This window comes from Lontra canadensis, unplaced genomic scaffold, assembly GCF_010015895.1.
Source record: "Lontra canadensis isolate GAN:19392208 unplaced genomic scaffold, GSC_riverotter_1.0 scaffold76, whole genome shotgun sequence".
NCBI classification, from domain to species: Eukaryota; Metazoa; Chordata; class Mammalia; order Carnivora; family Mustelidae; genus Lontra; species Lontra canadensis.
This window is the reverse complement of record NW_022631070.1, coordinates 655,295-674,847: the sequence shown is the minus strand read 5'-3', so window position 1 is coordinate 674,847 and position 19,553 is coordinate 655,295. Positions and strand designations below refer to the sequence as shown.

The 19,553-nt window shown below is 39.0% G+C and overlaps 1 protein-coding gene across 4 annotated transcripts in view; it reads right to left on the bottom strand.

The window, feature by feature from the left end:
- The window catches only part of USP6NL (USP6 N-terminal like), a 157,843-nt gene that overhangs the window by 15,237 nt on the left and 123,053 nt on the right, over positions 1-19,553 (bottom strand). For all 4 annotated transcript variants that reach the window (XM_032881607.1, XM_032881608.1, XM_032881604.1 and 1 more), the window contains 7 exons: positions 17,979-18,088; positions 15,311-15,359; positions 13,674-13,794; positions 10,820-10,914; positions 10,087-10,152; positions 9,895-9,994; positions 7,079-7,231 (listed from right to left, as the gene is read on the bottom strand). In XM_032881607.1, the coding sequence (XP_032737498.1) occupies positions 7,079-7,231; positions 9,895-9,994; positions 10,087-10,152; positions 10,820-10,914; positions 13,674-13,794; positions 15,311-15,359; positions 17,979-18,088 (694 nt within the window). The remainder of the gene's footprint in view (positions 1-7,078; positions 7,232-9,894; positions 9,995-10,086; positions 10,153-10,819; positions 10,915-13,673; positions 13,795-15,310; positions 15,360-17,978; positions 18,089-19,553) is intronic.

The following is a 19,553-nucleotide window of genomic DNA, read 5'->3' as shown; positions in this document are numbered from 1 at the left end:
TTCCCTAACTGACAAAGTCTTTGCCAGACAGTCTCTTGTGAATAGAAGATAGATAGCTGACGAGAACCAAGGGATAGTTCGACCTCAAGATCGCGAGCCAATGGGGTACGTGGGAAACGATGTGAGTCATCTTGATGCTTTACTTCTACACTTATTTAAACTGGGGTCTTCAGGATGAGTTACATTAAGAGATGGAAAGACGAAACTTTCTAACTACTTTATACATGGTTACTGCAGCACCGGTCAAAAAGAACAGCGTGATAGAATTATTCCGTAAAACAGAAACAACGTAAGACAGAACACAAATGGCTGGAAATCAGATAAGCGACACACGGGAAAGGCTTGATACACTCCTAATAAACAAAGACTGACAACACAAACAAGAATATAAAGATAAACAGCAAATTAGGAAGAGAAGGAAACATTTGTTGACAAAAGACAGTAAGGAAAAAGCTGTATACATTTATGTAGATATAAGTGCTTTCAATACAAGTTTATAGGTAAAAGCAAAGGAAAAGGACTCAAAGAATATTCACCAACCTGAACTAATGGAAAGCCTTCATACTTCACTCAACATACTGCAAAGATTATCTACAGTTCTTATGAGGATATATTCATAAATTATTTATGTAATAAAACTGAGGAATAGGGGATTTTTAGGGTAAGCCAGAACTATCTTGTTGCACATAAAAGCAAGGAAGTATTCAAGGACGAATAGTGTTGAGTCAGAAGAACACAGAAATCAGTTTAAGGGAGCTCCCACTGGCCAAACAGAGAATAATGTGGGCATTAAAACAGTAACAGCTGTATCTGATTGAAATATTAAGAATATAGCAAATTCCATGGATTCACAGTGAGAAAGCCAAAACAAAAGCTCACTTTCTGCCACTGGAGATAATCAAGAACATCAACTTCTAACTTTGAAAATTGGTAAAAGAATACAATTAAACATTTATTCTGCCCCTTCAGTAGGAAATACATCTTAGGGTAACTAAAGAGCCCCTGTTGGTAAAGAAGAGGAAACTCTTTTACAAAAGAAAATGTTGCTAAATGTAAAAGAAATAATGGAATTTGAAAAATTACTACTTTACCACCTATAATAAAATATTTGTTTTTGGCAAAGAAAACCATCGAGGGAAAAGATTAAAAACAAAGTCACTATCTATCAGAGAGGTGTGGACAAAGAGGTGGAGGCCACTTTTGTTGTACCTCCCCTATTGCTGCAAGCCCCTCTAGGAGACTTTCAGGGACTTTAAAGGGTCAGTCCCCTTTTTCTTCTTCTCTTTACTTTTCTCCCCTTCTGGGAGGCAGATATTAAAGACTAGGGCATTTGAAAACTACTACATATGTGGGGAAAATTTGAAAGTGATGACTACACATGTTCAGGAAAAGTTTTAGAAAAGGTTCTGAGAAGAACTTAAATTTACATTTGTGGCTCATCCTTGCCACAGACACAGCCTACAACAATAAAACAAACAAACAAAACAACAAAAAAACAGCAAACTTGGGGAAATGGAGAAAGCTCCAGACTTACAGCACTGGATACAAATGTCCAGTTTTCAACAACAACAACAAAAAATCACCAGAGACACAAAGAAACAGGAAAGCATGGCTCATTCAAAGTGGGGGGGGGGATCAAACTGAATTTTTTCCCTGAAAACTGTCCTGAAAAAGACTAATAGCAGATAAACTAGACAAAAACTTTAAAATAAATGTCTTAAGATCAAAGAACTAAAGGAAGATGTGGATAAGGCTAAGAAAATCATGTATGAATGAAATGATAATATGAATAAAGAGAACACATAAAAAATTATGGAACTGAAAAATACAATAAATGAAATTAAATAATCACTGGAGCATTCAAAGGCAGATTTAAGCAGCAGAAGAAAGAATCAGCCAACTTGAAGATAGGACAATGGAAATTATGAAGTCTGAGGAACAGAAAGAAGAAACATTGAAGAAAAGTGAACAGAGCCTAAGGGACTGTGGAAAGCATCAGGCAGATAGACAAATGCATTATGGGAGTCCCAGAAGGAGAGGGAGACTGGAAAGAGAAAATATTTGACAAAATAATGGCTGAAAACTTCCCAAATTTAATTAAGGACATGGATATAAATATCCAAGAAGCTTAAAGATTTCCAAGTAAAATGAACTCAAAGAAACCCACACTGAGACACATCACATTTAAACTTTGAAAAGACAGAATCTTGAAAGCAGTAAGAGAGAAGCAACTATCATATACAAGGTATCCTCATAAGGTTATAAGCAGATTTCTCATCAGAAACTTTGGGGGCCAGAAGGCAGTCAGCCAACATATTCAAAGCATTAAAAAGAAAAAACTATCAACCAAGAATTCTATATCTATTACAACTGTATTTATTTATTTATTTATTTATTTTTAAAAGATTTTTATTTATTTGACAGACAGATCACAAGTAGGCAAAGAGGCAGGCAGAGAGAGAGAGAGGAGGAGGAGGCTCCCTGCTGAGCAAAGAGCCTGATGTGAGGCTCGATCCCAGGACCCTGGGATCATGACCTGAGCCGAAGGCTGACACTTAACTGACCACCCAGGTGCCCCTTACAACTGTCTTTTAATAGTGAGGGAAAAATTTAGACAATCCCAGATAAACAAAAGTGGAAGGAGTCTGTTACCACTACACCTGCCTTGAAAGAAATGTTTAAGGGTGCAGTGTTAAATGAAAGAACATTACTCAGAAATTCAAAGGCATAAAAAGAAATAAAGATGTGATGAGCACTAGTTGTTACATGCAATTCATGAATTATTATTTTTTTAAATTTTATTTATTTATTTGACAGAGAAAGAGAGTTCACAAGTAGGCAGAGAGTCAGGCAGAGAGAGAGGAGGAAGCAGGTCCCTGCAGAGCAGAGAGCCCGATGCAGGGCTCAATCTCAGGACCCTGAGATCATGACCTGAGCCAAAGGCAGCGGCTTAATCCACTGAGCCACCCAGGCGCCCCTAACTCATGAATTATTGAACATTACATCAAAAACTAATGATGTATTATATGTTGAATTTAAATTAAAAAAAGAAATTAAAAAAAGAAAGATAGCAATACAGGTAAAAACACGGGGAATTATAAAAGCTATTATTACTATACAATGATTTGTAACTCCACTTTGTTTGTCTACATGATTTAAGAGAATAATAGTTTTAAAAAAACAATTATTTGTAAAAGCTAGTATTGTTGTAACTTCAGTTTGTAACTCCACATTTTGTTTTCTCCATAATTTAAGAGACTAATGCATTTAAAAGTATTATTGCTGGACTGGATGGGGCTGCGAGGGATGGGGTGGCTGGGTAATGGACACTGGGGAGGGTATGTGTTGTGGTGAGTGCTGTGTAAGACTGATAATCACAGACCTGTACCCCTGAAACAAATAATACATTATATGTTAATAATAAAAAAATAAAACTTAAAATTATAAAATTATTATTATTTTAAGGTTTCAGGCACAGAAGGTATAAAAATGTCATGTGGAAACATCAACAACTGAAAGGGTTGGGGAATGGAGCTGTAAAGGAGCAGAGTTCTTGTATGTTACTGAAGTTAATCCAAATTGAAATTAGAGAGTTATAACTTTAGGATGCTAACCATAACTCCTTTAACCTCCCCCCACCACAAATAGCTATAGAATATACACAGAAGAAAATAAGTAATTTCAACATTTCACAATAAAGCAATCAACCAAAATGGAAAGTAAGATAGTAATCCAGGAAATAAGAGACAAAATTCTATAAAGTATATAGAAAATAAATACCAAAATGACAGAAGTCCTTCCCTGTCAGTAATTACTTTAAAAGTAAATGGTTTAAACTCTTAAATCAAAAGACAGAGATTGGCAGAATGGATAAAGACACATGATCCAACTCTATGTTACCTTCGGGAGACTCTCTTTAGATCAAAAGTCACCCACACACTGAAAGTGAAAGGATGGGAAAAAACATTCCAAGCAAAAAGTAACAAAAGGGAGTAGGGGTAGCTATACTACAGCAGACAAAATAGACAAAATACATCTAAAAAAGGTTATAAGAGACAAAAAAGGGACATTATATCTTAATAAAATGTTCAATACAGGAAGCAGATATAATAATGGCAAACATGTATGCACCTAATAATAGACTATCAAAATATATGCCACACAAACTGACAGAAGCGAAGGGAGAAATAGTTCTACAATAAGAGCTGATAACTTCAGCGACTGGCCCACAGCAAGGGACAGAACAACCAGGTGGAAGGAACATGAGGACACAGAGGATGTAAACAACACAATAAACCAACCAGATCTAACAGACAATTACAGAACTCCCTACCCAACAACTACAGCATACACACTTTTTTTTTTTTTAAGATTTTATTTATTTATTTGTCAGAGAGAGAGAGAGGAGAGAGTACAAGCAGGGGGAGGAGTAGGCAGAGAGAGAAGGAGACTCCCTGTTGAACAGGGAGCCCAGACCTGAGCCAAAGGCAGATGCTTAACCGACTGAGCCACCGAGGCACCCCAGCATACACATTCTGCTCAAGTGCACGTGAAACATTTTCTGTTACATGTTACATCACAAACAGAGTTTCAACAGATTTTAAGAGACAGATTTTCTACAAAGTACCTTCTCTGAGCATGACAGGATAAAGTTAGAGGTCAGTCAACAGAAGTAAAACTGGAAAATTCGTAAATTCCTGGAAATTAAAAACACACCCTTAAAACTCTTCCCTTAAACCAAAAGTAATTCAAGATGGGCTAAGGACTTAAGCATAAAAAAACAAAAACATAGAAGTTGCAAAAGAAAATGTGGGTAATCAAAAATCATTCATTCAGCATGTGGAAAATTCTTTACCTAGGACACAGAAGTGAGATGTCATAAAGGGAAAGACTGATTAAATTTTTTAAAATTCTACATGAAAAGTATCTATAACACATATAATAAACTAGCCAATTAATTTCCTTTACTTAGGAAGAATGTGCGTGGATACAGCAGGAGAAAAATGGGCAGAAGATGAACAGTTTAGAGAGAGAGAAATAAAATGCCCAATAGAAATAAAAGACACTCAATCAAAATTGAAGAAATGCAAATCAAAACAATGGGAAACTTGATCCAACGGGAAAAAAAAAAATGAACAATTCAAAATACCATGTGCTGTGCGGGGCTGGGAAAACCAAGTGCAAACTGAGGCAGCCCATCAAGAGCCACAAAGACATAAGATGCTTATGTGTGCTTTTAAGATGATGGGAGGTTAAAATGTCTTACTACAATGACCATTTAATGACCTTACTGTTCCACGGACATCTTGCAGTAATTTAAAGAGGATACCACTGGCCAGGCTGCAGAGCGCAAAGCCCAGTCAACGTCGTAGAAGTAGAGATACAGAGGAGAGACAGATTATTGTCCCAGAAAAAGTGCAGAGCTGCCTCACCGCTTTGCCCTTTATCAGTAAGATCAGGACAAGCTTTAGCCGATGGGCCTGGTGTCATTTATCTTTCCCTCTCCCTTTATCCGCACCTCCCCCTCAATCCCTAGTCTGTCACCTCCTAGTAAAAAGATCTTACAAACTACGACTACTAAGTTTGTTCACGTGTAAAAGGTGGGTGAGTACGTTTTCAGAGCTATTTTTAGGGATTAAATGAGATAGTGCATGTAGCCTGTGGCCCAGGCTAAGCATTCAATAAGTAATATCTGCTACTTGGATGCTGAACTATCCTATTCTGCAATATTTTATTCTCATGCTTGAATAGTGCTACTATATATATTTTTTCTCTCTGTATGCCTTTTACTAAAGCGTGTCTTGACTTTTTTAGAAAAAAAGGCAAGATATCTTGGACCTAATGTTAACACACTTAGTCCACTGCTGTCCCCCGGGTGTTCCCTGCTACAGTATAGAATCAACGGGGAACGGACGTTATCGCACTGAGCACGAGAGCGGTGTCCTCACTTAGCAAACGTGATGCTTGCCAAGGCTCTGACCACCAGCAACCACTGCTGTGACGGTTTGTTTTTCTAGTGGTTCTTGATGACCCAGAATGAACTTGGGAGAAACACTGATTAGAGCCCTCAAAATGATAGTACCTAAAAGCAGAGCATCTTGGTTTTTACAAAAGGGAAAAGATGTGCTTCCCATGAACGTACGTCTGCTCATTGTGCACAGATACCTCTAAGAAGACATCAAAATATGGGCCAGACTGACTGGGAAATGCTACCTCCAACTCTACCTGAGAACGTAACAGCTGGATGGCCTTGGAACAAAGACAAGAAAAGAAATGGGCGAAAAAGGACTCTTTCTCACAAAACCATTTCTTGTCAAATAACATCTCGCCAAAACTTTGAGTTATTCCTGCTGTGATCTTTCCACATTTTCTTTCTCTCCCCTTTCCTCTGACCCCTCCTTTGATCCCTCCCCATTTGTCCTGTTTACTTAGACTTCATTTGCTATCAGTCACAGAAACCGTCTCCCCTGTGTACACCTTGAGACAAGAAGCATGTCTTTCTCTTCAGTTGCTGAACTTCTTGCCCAGCACCTCATAGAAAATCTACTAGGAGGTGCTGGAAGAGGTTTTGAAATAAGCAAATAAAATATTATCTACATGGCAACATCCTGCCAAGAGCCCTGGGTCCCAGTCAGAAGGCCTGGACGCCAGTGTCAGCAGCGCCATCTGCTGGGTCTCTAGCTTCAGAGAGAAGCATGTCAGTATCCGGGTCCTCTTCTATAAAACGTTATCTTTTATTTTCTCTGCTATTCCTTATGGTTTTACAGATTGAGAGGCTGAAAGTAAAGGTTGCTGTTTATGCTCATTTAGAGCACCACGATTACTTCTCTTGATCAGTATTATTTGCCATCCAAACCTTCGAAATTTAAGCAGGCATAGTACAGTTATGCTATTAGGAGAGGCAGATTTCATTAATGCATTTATTTGCTTTTTCTTAAAATAAGCACAAAGCCATAAACAGCTTGCCATTACAAATACACATAATGCTTCTGTTCAGAAACAGAAATGACCTGGGTTCACTGCACTGTTTCCCAACTTTAATTACGACTTAGATAGAAAGTGTTTGAGCATTTCTTACCAGGTTCTGGAAGGTCTAATTTTGCACGCTTTAGTTCCACCATAGAAATCTGAAGTTGCTCTATTACAAAGTCATCTTCGAAGAAAAAATCCTTTGCCAGCGTCTCCTGAAGAAATTCTACAAGTTCTTCCATAGACAATTTCATTAGATGTTCTAAGAACAAATCAGAGAAATACAAATGCTGGGTTAACAGTTACTCAGATTGAGAAGGTAACATATTCTATTCTGGTGCAGTATTTTTTAAAAGGGGCGCAGCATACAACTTACACATAGCACTGTGACCATCACTGACACTCAGAAAGATAAAAGTATTTTAGGATACTCAAGCAGTCACATCTGTTCTTCGGGAAGACAGGGAGAAGTGATTACTGCTAAGTACCTTCTTATGCGTCTGTTTAAGAACGTCACACCTTAGACATTAATATTAACCTAGAGCAAGTACTTCTTAGAGACACGGGCCACCCAGGTTGACATGAGGGCTTTCTGTTTTATTGTCATGGAGCTCCACCTCCCATAGGCACACCTATTTCAAGTCTTTCTAATTACAGTTTCAGAATTTCTAAAAAATTTGGATTACTAACCTTATTTGTATTTCTACTTATGAAATTAGTTTTATTTTAAAAAACTCAGATTATGGTGCCTTGCCTGAGTGGCTCAGTCAGTTAAGTGTCGGCCTTTGGCTCAGGTCATGATCCCAGGGTCCTGGGATCCAGCCCCGCATCGGGCTCTCTGCTCAGGTGAGAGCCTGCTTCTCTCTCTCCCTCTGCCTGTCACTCTGCCTACTTGTGCTCTCTATCTCTCTGTCAAATAACTAAATAAAATTTTTAAAAAGTAAAAAAGAAAATTTAAAAAAATTAAAGAATAAAAAAACTCAGATTACAGATACAAAGTAGAAAGCAAAAATCAGCTATGACCCCACTAGCCACTGTCCTATAAGCAGATGTGTGTGGACACATATCAATTTAAAAAACTGACTATACTTTGAGTCCATCGGATATACCATAATGTACTATAATTCGCTTAATCAGTTTTCTAATACTGGACATTTAGGTTATTACTAATTTTTTTTTTACTATTTAAAACTAGTAGTGTGTGATAAACCTGCTATAACAGTGTTTCTAAATGTTGATAAAACAATCAGGAAAAAAAATAAAGAACAAAATCTTAGGAACTTTAGCTAAACTCTTGGTTAAGGTGCCCAGAAAGTTTATGAAGCTTCATATAGTGGTGATGAAAGTTCATGTAAATAAGTCCTTGAGATTTTGTCTTCCAAAGGAAAAGAAATGACATTATTTAGTCTGATGATATGATGGGATATAAAGTAGCTATTAGGCTTTAAGTTTATTTGCAAAGGGTGAAGAAACGTTCCAGTTGCCAAAATTAATCAAGACTCACAAATATTTCAGATGGAGAACAGACCTATGGAGAAATACATCATGCTTCCACTTTCTCGCTGTTTAGTGAACATTAAACGAATATGCATATATCTTAATAAAAAAGTATACTTTTGTTCCACATCTTGGTCAGTTTGTAATCCAGAAGGAGAGGGAAGAGAAGAGGAGGAGGTGGTGAGGTCAGTGGGGGGGAGAGACAGAGGTTGACTGTGGTTTTCCGACAGACCATGAGCCTTGGGAGACAGCTGTCCCAGTGCTGTGGTTTGTGCGCTGGAGGAGTGAGGAGTGGGTGTAAGAGGAATGAACCACAGCACTTCTGAATCCTTATCTTTCTGAATAAGCAATACAAACTTGATTTTAAAGGAAGTTTTCATTTCTCTCTAAAGTTTGGATAATCCAAAGGCCTGCTTTTCAAGTAAGCAATCAAACAGTTATATATTAAGATACCAAACATGTACTTAGAACAACGTCAAGCACAGCAGGGAAAGAAAATACACACAAAAACGTGATCCCAAGTACTCAATTAGCTTATAATTTCAGTTGGGCAGCTGAACAGAAGAATCATTCAAGAATAACCTAAGGGAGGAGAATAATCAATGAATGTGAAACCACATTGTAAGACGTGGACTCCAAGTGCTCCTTGAAGTTCTAAAGCTTTCGATGATTCTCTTCTCTGCAGAGTTACAAGAGGAGGTACTAGGAGGAGTTGTAATTTTAAAGACAGTTCAGTTGAGCTGAGACTTTAAGATGAGTAAGGTTCTTCACATTCAAGAAGAAAACTCTCATTTCTTGATTTTTAAAGTAAGGCACTGCAGGCCCAATGTACAGGGCCCTTGAAATGTTGCAACTGACCATTGCATTTAGGCAACAAGTGACTGTACTTGCCCCAGAGGCCACCATGCAGTCAGGCAGAGAGACAAGCAGGAGGTGTAGGCCCCCTTTGGTCTACAGCTTAGGGCTGGGTGCTTTTTGCCTAGATGGAGGAAACAATGATGGGAAAATGTCTCCACTAGACTTTTTAACTAAGGGCCTGGTTCCTTTGGTCTCTCAGTTCTCTGATTACAAACCAGAGATTGAGACTGATGAAAAGCAGTATTAAGAGTATGGAAACAAATACTTAGTAGGTATAATATTATTAGTGAAACCAACACATTGCATTCTACTGCTGAAGTGGGAAAATTAAACTGAAATAGGAAAAAAAAAAAAAATCAAAGACCTCTGCAATATAATGAATGAGCTTCTAGCCAGGAGAAAGGACCGATGGAAGCTGATTACCAACTGGACATGATTTCTTCACTTTCAAGAATTTTTTTAAATTCACCACTAAAAGAAAATGAATCTGAAGTTGGGTGAGGAATGAGAAATCAGAGTTAAATCAAGCCTTGACCTTGGTGAAATCTTTATACTTAAACATTTTCTTACTTTTGTGTAATTTTAAGATTGTGTAAGACATAGCGGTAAGAACTCGTTCTCCTTCAAAGATGTAGATATCCCATATTCTGAGGTTTAGTGTAAAGGGAGTCTATAATTAAAAACAAAACAAGATAAGATTAACAGCTCACTCTTGTCTGGTATTTATAATTTTATGATTGGGTTTTGTAAAGAAATACTCACACGATCAAGGAAACATTGAAAAAACCATTTCATTGTGTAAAAACTTGTGTAGATTTCTTGAGAATCCTGAAAAAAACAAAGGCTTCAAATTTCTCGATTGCAGCAAACAAAACATAACAATCTAATACTAAAAGTTAGGAAAGCTGTTGGAGGCAGCTGTCAAAGCTAAGCACAAAACCGTTTCATCTCAGAATCTTTTACATGCTGGAGTATTTCTAGTTTTTTCTCCTCCCTCCCTCTCTTTCTCCCTCAATCTCACTTTTGGAAATCACCTTAATAATAAATCCTTCTCCTGCAGGATGGTAATACAACATTTTGATTCTCTGTAATATATTTTACGTGAAGCATCTGTGCTTCACTAAATTATCATGTTTTATAGTAGAGCACATGTATGGTTCACTAAGGACGAGTCTGTATGACCCTTAAAGTATTTTTGGTGCAATAAAACGGCCTCCAAAATTACTGAGAAATCATATGTCTTTAAAAGCTGCACCATTTGTATAAATCATCTGCAAAGAAATGGTTTGATTTTATGAGTGAGGGCTGTGATGGTTCATCAATACAAAATTCCTCAAATCTCATGCTCTTCAAACACCTGGGAATTACAACTGCATAGTAAATGAAATGGATAACACTGCAAATCAATAAAGTAATTGGGACCAAAGGCTGCACTCAATTCTTCTAGCTTTGTTCTTGATGTAAGTGGGTATAAGTCGATGTCCCATCTACCTACCAAGTGTTGCTTAAGCTTGGATAGAAATTTATTCAGTATTTTTTCATGATGTTCTTGAAACCTCAAGAGTTTAGGAAAACCTTGAACAAAAAAGCCTAGAATACAAACATAAAAACAGTATTTCATAAATAGTAACAAAAACCCCTCTTTCAAAACGCAACACATTTCTTTCATTTTTAACTGTTAGTAACAGCAAAAATCTAGTAGTTACTGATACTTGCCCTCCCCACCAAGGAAATGATTGTGTGTGAGCTCTGGGTAATAAAATTTGCAATCTAGTACTTATTTGCTAAAGATCTCCTTCAACCTTATAAAGATATAAAAGAGAACAGACTATTTCTGAATCAAAAGGAAAACTTAGAAACCAAGAAAAAAAATGAAAACTGAAGCCATTTATCAGGACTGTCTGTTCTCTTCAAGTATCTTAAAGCATATCTTAAATGTGCAAAATTTTTTATAGGTTATTCTAACCTTGAGGACTTATTTTGTTTTATTGTCAATACGCTATGTAACAAATATTTTACTGCTTTTTTTTCAGGTTTACTCTAAAAGCTTCATTAGTATCATATCTCCAAAGTTTTTATCACTTTTTAATCCCTTCTGTGATATTCAGCTAAGACATAATGACACTAATGATCGATGTTATATCAGAAACTGGAGTTTATCCCATCTCCTTATACAACAGAATCTCTAAGATCTCTAGGAAGTAACTAATTGTAAATGGTTAAGTTAGTACCGATTTTGTGTTTCTAATTCATGGACCTTTACGTCTATTCTTTCTTACGAGTTTCCTTTGAGAGAGTCTACACGATCCATTAAAAAGGTCATACACTCAACAGATTGATCATTTCTCCACATTAGTTATCTTCACCCTGGGTTTTATGTAGCTTTGACAGATGTTAAGAGCTGTCCTGTGTTTTTTAAAAAGCATCTAGGGAAGTACTGTGCGTTCCACAAACCCTTCCAGTATGTTCATGACACGTAAGGGCTTCTCAATCTTTCTAACGTGCTTTCTAAAGAAACTTGGTTGGTTTGCTTGATTCACTCCTTCTGCCAGATTGATTTGATCTGGGAATCCCATTTTTGTTCCCCACAGGACATCTGCTTCCTAAACAGTGAAACTGTGTTCTTCCAAGAACCCAAGAAACATCCTTTATGTGTAAAAATTTCCAGAGAGAGATTCTATTTCTCCCATAGTGACATTTTCTGATGTCATAAAAAAATATGCACGTACGTATCTATCTGTGCCACTTTCATGGTCAGTTTGATAGGAATGGGAATTAGAAGGATTTCAAGAAAAAGTCTCATTGTGAAAAAGGCAATGCCCTCAGTAATAAATACTAGCTCAAGGAGAGCTAACATTACTTCACTTGTTAGCGATATCCCAGGCTTGATATTTTAAAATCTCATTTTCTTCAGCCCTCACTTTATTCTGTACATTTATAAGTGACATCACTCTCATGTAAAGGATGCAAAGAACTGAGGCAAGCCTCGGTGAGAAAACTCCATGGGCAGTCCTACAAACATACATCTCTAAACACAAACATCACCAAAATAGTCACCTAAGCTGCACCCGTGAATGCAAATATTAGGATAGGAAAATCACCGTTAATTTCTAGATTAGACTGGTGACCAATGCCGAACATAAGCTATCAGGTGTGTTCAAAAGAAATGACGTTCCTAGACTTGGGCAGTTTCCACGTCATTACACACTACTGAAACTGCAACATCCCTCTGCACTTCCCACACAGACCACAGCACCATTCATTCCATGGTAAAGCAAAATAAAGGTGGATGAGGGGGAGTTATTTTTCTTCAAGATGCCTTTTCAAATGATACTGTCGGATGGCAGTTCGATACCATGCGTCTTACCTTTGGAGTCTCTTGATGGGATGCAAAATGTCCAGAAACAGTTATCAGTAGCGGTATTCATTTAAAAAATATTCACAAGGAAAAGTGAGGGAGATGGCGAAATGCATGTGTGAGCACGCGCACACACACACAAGCACACACACACACACAATACCACCACAAAAACCACATGGTAAGAATGTGGAAATTAATAAACTAGTCATAATTTTGAAAATGTTAAAATATCACTATAAACACGTGGCAGGCTCCTCGCGACCTAAGGCTCACTTACAAATGGAACTTAGATGATCCATTCTTCAAGCGATTCGTGTTAAAAGTTTGTTTTTAACTTGGTATTATCACATGGATGGCACCGGGAAAATAACTTTGCACTAAATGGGCAAATGCCACTTTTATTTCCCGAGGAAGATGCAATCCAAACTTTAAAGCTTCTGGTATAAGCTTGGCAGAAGGAAGGGAAAGGTTATTAAAAACCATCTAACTTGAAAACCAAAAACTCATGCAAGTTCTGAGATATTAAATAGTGAAGAACCCACGACACGTTAGCAGCAGCATTTTATCGTAAAATGGAATCAATTTTATGGCTAGAAGAACCCAAACATGCATTTCACTGAAATGATCACTGCATGACAGTCTAAAAGTCTTAGTCAACAGCATCTTTTATTTCTCCAGGTAACAGAGCTTTCCTAAATTCCTCCAAACCTACATTAGTTGCTTTTGACTGGGGGCAAGTAAGGAAGGATTTCAAAATGCCAACAGTGCGCCCTGAGGTAAGCACAAAGGAATATAAATGTGAACAGAAAAGTGCAGCCAAGTTCAGTAACGGCGGAAGTAAGCGACTCACAAACACTGACTGAACGGCCCCAGACATCACGTTCTGTGCTTTACCCGACCACGCATCTTCCAAAGCTTGATTCTGCTTTAATAACCTTTTTCTCCCTTCCTTGTTTACTGCTTTTGGTAAACTCCAGGGCTTTCTTACCATGCATGGCATGTTTGGGGCCCGAGAATAGTTTGACCAGGGCCCAGAAGGCATCTTCTTCGTTCATATACATAAGGAGCAAAGCTGTGATCTGGCTCATCCCCTGACAGTATCCAACTTCCTGAAGATAAATGAGAACAAAGAAACTGGGGATTTTAAGATCCAATCACATGCATACACACATGAAAAACCTGCCCACCCAAACAGCCAGAAAATGCCTGAACAATTAAATAATGGACAAGTCTACGGATAAAGACTACAGTTCCTACAACATTGAGCTACATCTCGTTGAGCTATACATCAAAAATAAATGTAGAACTGTGGACCAAGTGTCAAGCTACATGTATTTTTGTTGTCCCCTATTCGATACCATTATACCTTCTGTAAAGAGGATGAATAGTTTATTTTTCCTTTGTGTATATTATTCCCAGTTCAGTATTCCCCCTCTTTGTTCAAATGCTGCCAAGTTTCTCTCCTGCTACAGCTCCCAAGTTGCTGTCTTGTCACCTCTGATTTCCCAGCCCTTAGAGAGACACATTTTGGGATACCCAGCCAGTCCATGTCCCTTCTCTGAGAACTGCCTACTCTCCCCATAGTCCCTGCCTGTAATGTGGCCTCAGTTTCTTGTTTGTGCCATATGAACCAAAGCTGATGGAGCAGGAGAGGTCACTTGACCCCAGGAGAACAGTTAATTGGGCACTGCTAACCACATACTCTCTCCAGGACAGCTATAATCAGATGGTGAGATGGCATTTAAACAGAATGGTCATGTTGAGTCTGTGGGTGCAATTTCAGCCATGGGAAACCGAAAAGTAGGCAAAGAAAGCAATCTGGAGAGAGAAACAGTGGAACAAGCAGTTTATGGAGATAATCAGTTACCATGTGGCCCCAGAAGAGCTACAGAGTGTGTAGTACTACTTTCTCAGCCAAGGCTTCTCACTTTCCAGCTCCAAGTCCCATGACGCCCAACTATTGCTTCTTTTCTATGAAAAGCCCTTTAATAACTCTTTTTTAACTTGCCCTAATTTGAAATTTCTTATAACTTAGAGGTTTTAATAGAAATTACACACCCAAGGTTCAAGGTTGTCCTGCATAGAACCTACTCAATAAGCATTTAACACCTGCATTAGGTTCAACACTAACTGGTCTCTCCCCAAATTATCATCTCCCCCTGAATGATAGGTATGTTAAGGACAATATGTTCTATTATCAGAACGTTTACTTTTAGCCTACTCCGAGGGTTAGCAAGTAGGTACACAAGGTCTCCTCTTTGGCCCTCGCTGAGTAAACAAAGCGTGACCTTGAAACGCAAACTCCCGGTAGGTGATGAAGAGTGAGCCAGGGTCAAGCAAAAATTTATCTGCCCACTGACTTCTTAAAACTTCTAGCCCTCCTCACTCTCCTCACAACTGTGTAAAATAAAAACAAGGTAACAAATAACACCACAACAGAATAATTCAGAGAAAGGAGGAAAATGAGAGCTTCACTGGTATACAGTGGTTTTTCCCGCTTCTAAATCAGCTCTGTTTTGAGATCCCAAGGTCACCAGAGAAGCCTTGAAAAGATCCACAGAGGCAGGGGTGCCCAGAGAGTTCCCAGCTCCTCAAAAAGACCTGAGTGGCTGTGCTCTGACTTACCGTGTTATAAATAGAGTACGCGGCGAGAACATGGAACAGTGACTGTTGCCTAGAGAAAACAAAGTTCATGTTGAATACATTTTGGTTATTTCACGCAGTTTTAAAATTACAAACTTAAAAAAATGAAGTCTGCCAGAAAACAGATAATCCAGACAAAAGTACTACTGTAATAAAGAAATGATCCCAAGCTCAAATGTACGCAACACTCTGTACCGTCTAAATTTAAGATTTATTTAGATTTATATGAGATTTAGATGACATTCTTTTTTTTTTTTTTTTTTTTTTTTTAAGGGGGTGGAGGAGCAGAGGGAGAGAAAGAATCTCAAGCAGGTTCCATGCCCAGCACGGAGCCCTGTGAGGGGCTCGACCTCATGACCCTGAGATTATGATCTGAGCCAAAAGCAAGAGTCAGACTGAAGCCTAAACGACTGAGCCACCCAGGTACCCCCGACATTCATTCTGATACAATTTATACCAAAAAACCATAAACGGCTTCACAGTCTCTTCAATTTGCAACCACCCTCACTGAAATCATCCCCATGGGAGCAAGCAGCCTGACAGAACTGTGGAGGCCCTGGGAAGACTCAGTGACAGTGGCGGCTAGGCACGAGGGCTGCGGCATCCTCTGGGAGGCAATGTATGCTCTCCATCAGCCACAGTATCTAGTGCTCTCTCCCACAGCCAGGATGCTGGGGTCCAGGATTCAAGGGACAGAAACGGGGATGACTCTATCCACTATTATCCCTAGTGGTCCACTAGCAAAATGTTCACTTCCCATCCCGTCAGCCTTAAGCCCTGCTGGTCCAGAACTCCTAGTTCCAAAGGGAGAAATACTTCCATCAGGAGACACAATGATTCCACTGAACTGGAAGCCAAGACTGCCACCCAGCCACTTGGAGTTCCTTGTGCCTCCGAATCAACAAGCAAAGAAGGAGGTGACCGTACCAGCTGGAGCAAATGAGCCTGTTAACGAAGGACAAACTGAGTTGATACTACACACTGAATTTAAGGAAGAGTAGGCCTAGAACGCAGGAGAATACTTGGGGTGTCTCTTAGCACAGTGTGATTAAAGTCAATGGAAAACTATAGCAATCTAATTCAGGCAGGACTGCGATGGTCCCGAATGAAAATGTAGGTCACCCCACCAGGTATAGTATCATGACCAGGTGCCTGTGGAAGACAAAGGGAATATGAAATGGGTGGTGGAAATCAGTCATAACTACATACCCAGCCACAGAAATGATTATAGGGGCACCCGGGTGGCTCAGCTCATTAAGCGTCCCAACTTTGGCTCAGGTCATGATCCCAGGGTCTTGGGATCAAGCCCCACACCAGGCTCCCTGCTCAGCAGGAAGCCTGCTTCTCCTTCTCCCTCTACTCCTCCCCTCCTGCTCGCTCTCTCTCCTGCCCTCTTTCTCTCTCTCTCAAATAAGTAAAATCTTGTTAAAAAATTAAAAAAAAAAAAGAGATGATGATTATAATTTTTGTGAGCATTTCTTCCTTATTTTGGTGGATGTTTACACATATGTATTTTAAAATATTTGTTTTCCTCCTTCCTTTTCCCTTTTCATCTAACGTATTAGCTATATTAGACAGACATATTATTAACAGTTAATTTTATATTGCAGTGTTTAAGTTTTAGAGCGTCAAAGCAAAAGAGTAAACATCACCAAGGACTTTGTATCCTCTTGTGGGGAAAGGGTTAGACTAGTTTCAGTCCAAGGCTAAAGAGTTATTTCATGTTAGGTGAAGTACGACCTTGTATTAACCTGTATTTGGAAACTGAGTTGATAAGGATGTACTATAATGGTCAGTACACCATTGGTGTCACCCTGGCTAGGCTACAGCCCCCAATTATTCAAAAGCTAACCTACATGTGGCTGTAAAAAAAGCATTTGGTAGATGTGATTAAAATCCATAAGCAGGATTTGACTTTAAGTAGCAGAGATGATCCTAGTTCCTAGATCGTCTTGGTGGGCCTGATCCAATCAGGTGAAAGGTTGTAAAAGCAAATGTGAGGCCTCCCTGAAGCAGCTCTTCCTGTGGACAACAGCTCGGCTTATGCTCAGGAGTTGCAGGCTGTCCCTGCTGGTGGCCTGTTCTCCAGATACGGGACTTGCCTAGTCAACCCCTGCTACCAAGCCAGTTCCTCTCAATAAATCTCTGAATACACATCTCTTACTGGTTTCTGTTTCTCATGTTGAACTTGGCCAATACAGAGGTCAGCAAAACTGCACTGCTCATGCATAAACTGTAATACTCTTTGCAGACATTCACTCCTCATCTGTTTTAGTTTCAGCTGTGCATTGGGGTCAAGTTCATAGGGATCTATTTGTCTCTGACCCGGTCCTCAAACACAACTTCCCATTTCTTCACTAAGATTTTAATAAAAGTAGCCACTACATTTTTAAGAATTCCCAGATCATAAAATGACTCTTTGCCAACCAAATAGCATCTACTATGTCAAAGGCTAAAAAATTTAAGTGAACCTAGACACTAGGTTTCACACAACACGGACCAAACAATCTGCAAAAGCTTAAACCTTTAGGACCTACATCAAAATTATAGTTCACACAAGACATTCTACTCATTCATGTTTTAAGTGAACAAAGACTTTAATACTCTTTATAAATGCCATATACATTTCATCACATGAAAGTTTACTTACTTAACACCGTATCTGTCTCTAAACATAATATGGTCCCTAAACGTGCGGTTGACGTCAAGGTCTATCTGTCTGATATCAGGTGAACAACCCCGGGCTCTGTGTTTTAATTTCTGAAGAGAAAAAAGAGGGGAAGAAAGCACATTTTTAAGGAAGTCAGTTATTGAAAATAATTTTCATTAAAATATGAAATCATAAAATAATTCTTATTAAACAGAAGTCTTGGTTTAGGAAAGCCACGCCTGTGGTTCACCAACGAACGTGGAAAGGCACACAATGAAGATCTTCCCTCCCAGCCATGTCCCCATCTCTCCCACATCCATCCCTTCCCTCTTCCCACCACCTTTCCCTTCCCATCTTAACAATACAATTCAATTTGAATTAGGAATGAAGTACTTTTCAGAGTTTGCCTTGATAAGACTACGTAAAAGCTCTTCACAGCTGAGCCACAGACTCTACTAGGATTTCTTTTTTCTTTCCAGCACAGTATTTTTGTTTTCCTTTGAGCTAATCATTGCCTTGTTTCTTGATCTGCTTCATTGTCTACAGGCTTGTTGCTAATCCGATCCCAAACTCACTCCTCGGGCGCTGGAAAATTGCAATGGAAAAGGTACTCTGACTTCAACTTTGTGCAGATGTCTCTCCAGAGCCTTCAGACCTGCTCCAGCCTTGGGCTCCTGGACCTCTGGGCCTGCTGCACAGCTGGGGTCTTGGGGTCCCCCTTCACCCTCCGCTAGGCCTTCCTTCGCTTGGGCCCCCTGTCCCCTGGGTCTCACGTCATCTTCTTCCTTGGTTTATTCCCTCGTCCCGGAGAAGCACATCCTCTAGTAGCCCCTGTGGAAGGGTGTATGGAAGATAGATTGTTTTGCAACTTCAAATGTCTGATACTACTACCTCCTTCTTACTCAACTGTTGGGCTGTTTTAGAATTCTAAATTGGAAAATAATTTTGCTCAAAAGCCACTGTCCTTACTGTCTTCTAGCTTCTAGCGTCGCCACTCTAATTCTGGTTTCTTTGTGCGAAATCTGCTTTTTCTCTAGAGGCTCGTAGGCATTTTTCTCTCCATGTCCTGAAACCTCACACTTTTGTGCTTGATTTGAATCTACTTTTATCCACAGGGCTGGCGCCTGATGGATTTTTTCAGTCTTATAAACGGAGACTCCCGTCTCTCAGTTCTGAGTGATTTCTTCAGTAATTCCTTTGTCGATTTCTTCATCCCTCCCGCCTGCACTGCCATTTCCTCTTTCTGCAACTCTTACTATTACAGTGTGGAATCTCTAGCTGTCATTTAACTTTCTTGTATTTTCTCTATTATTTTCCATTTCTTTGAATTTATCATCTGCTTTCTAGGAAATTCCTTCAATTGTTACTCTCAAACATCCTCTCAAATCTTTCAGTTCTATTATAATTTTTTATAGCTAAAAAGCTCTTTGTTTTTCTCAAAGGTTCCTTTTTATAGGCTTCTGTACTTGCTTTATGGATGTAATACCTAGTTTGATCCCTCTGAAGATGCTTGTGATCATTCTTCTAAGTTTTCTTCTTGCTCTATAGTCTGTTTCTTACACGTTTCTTCTTTCC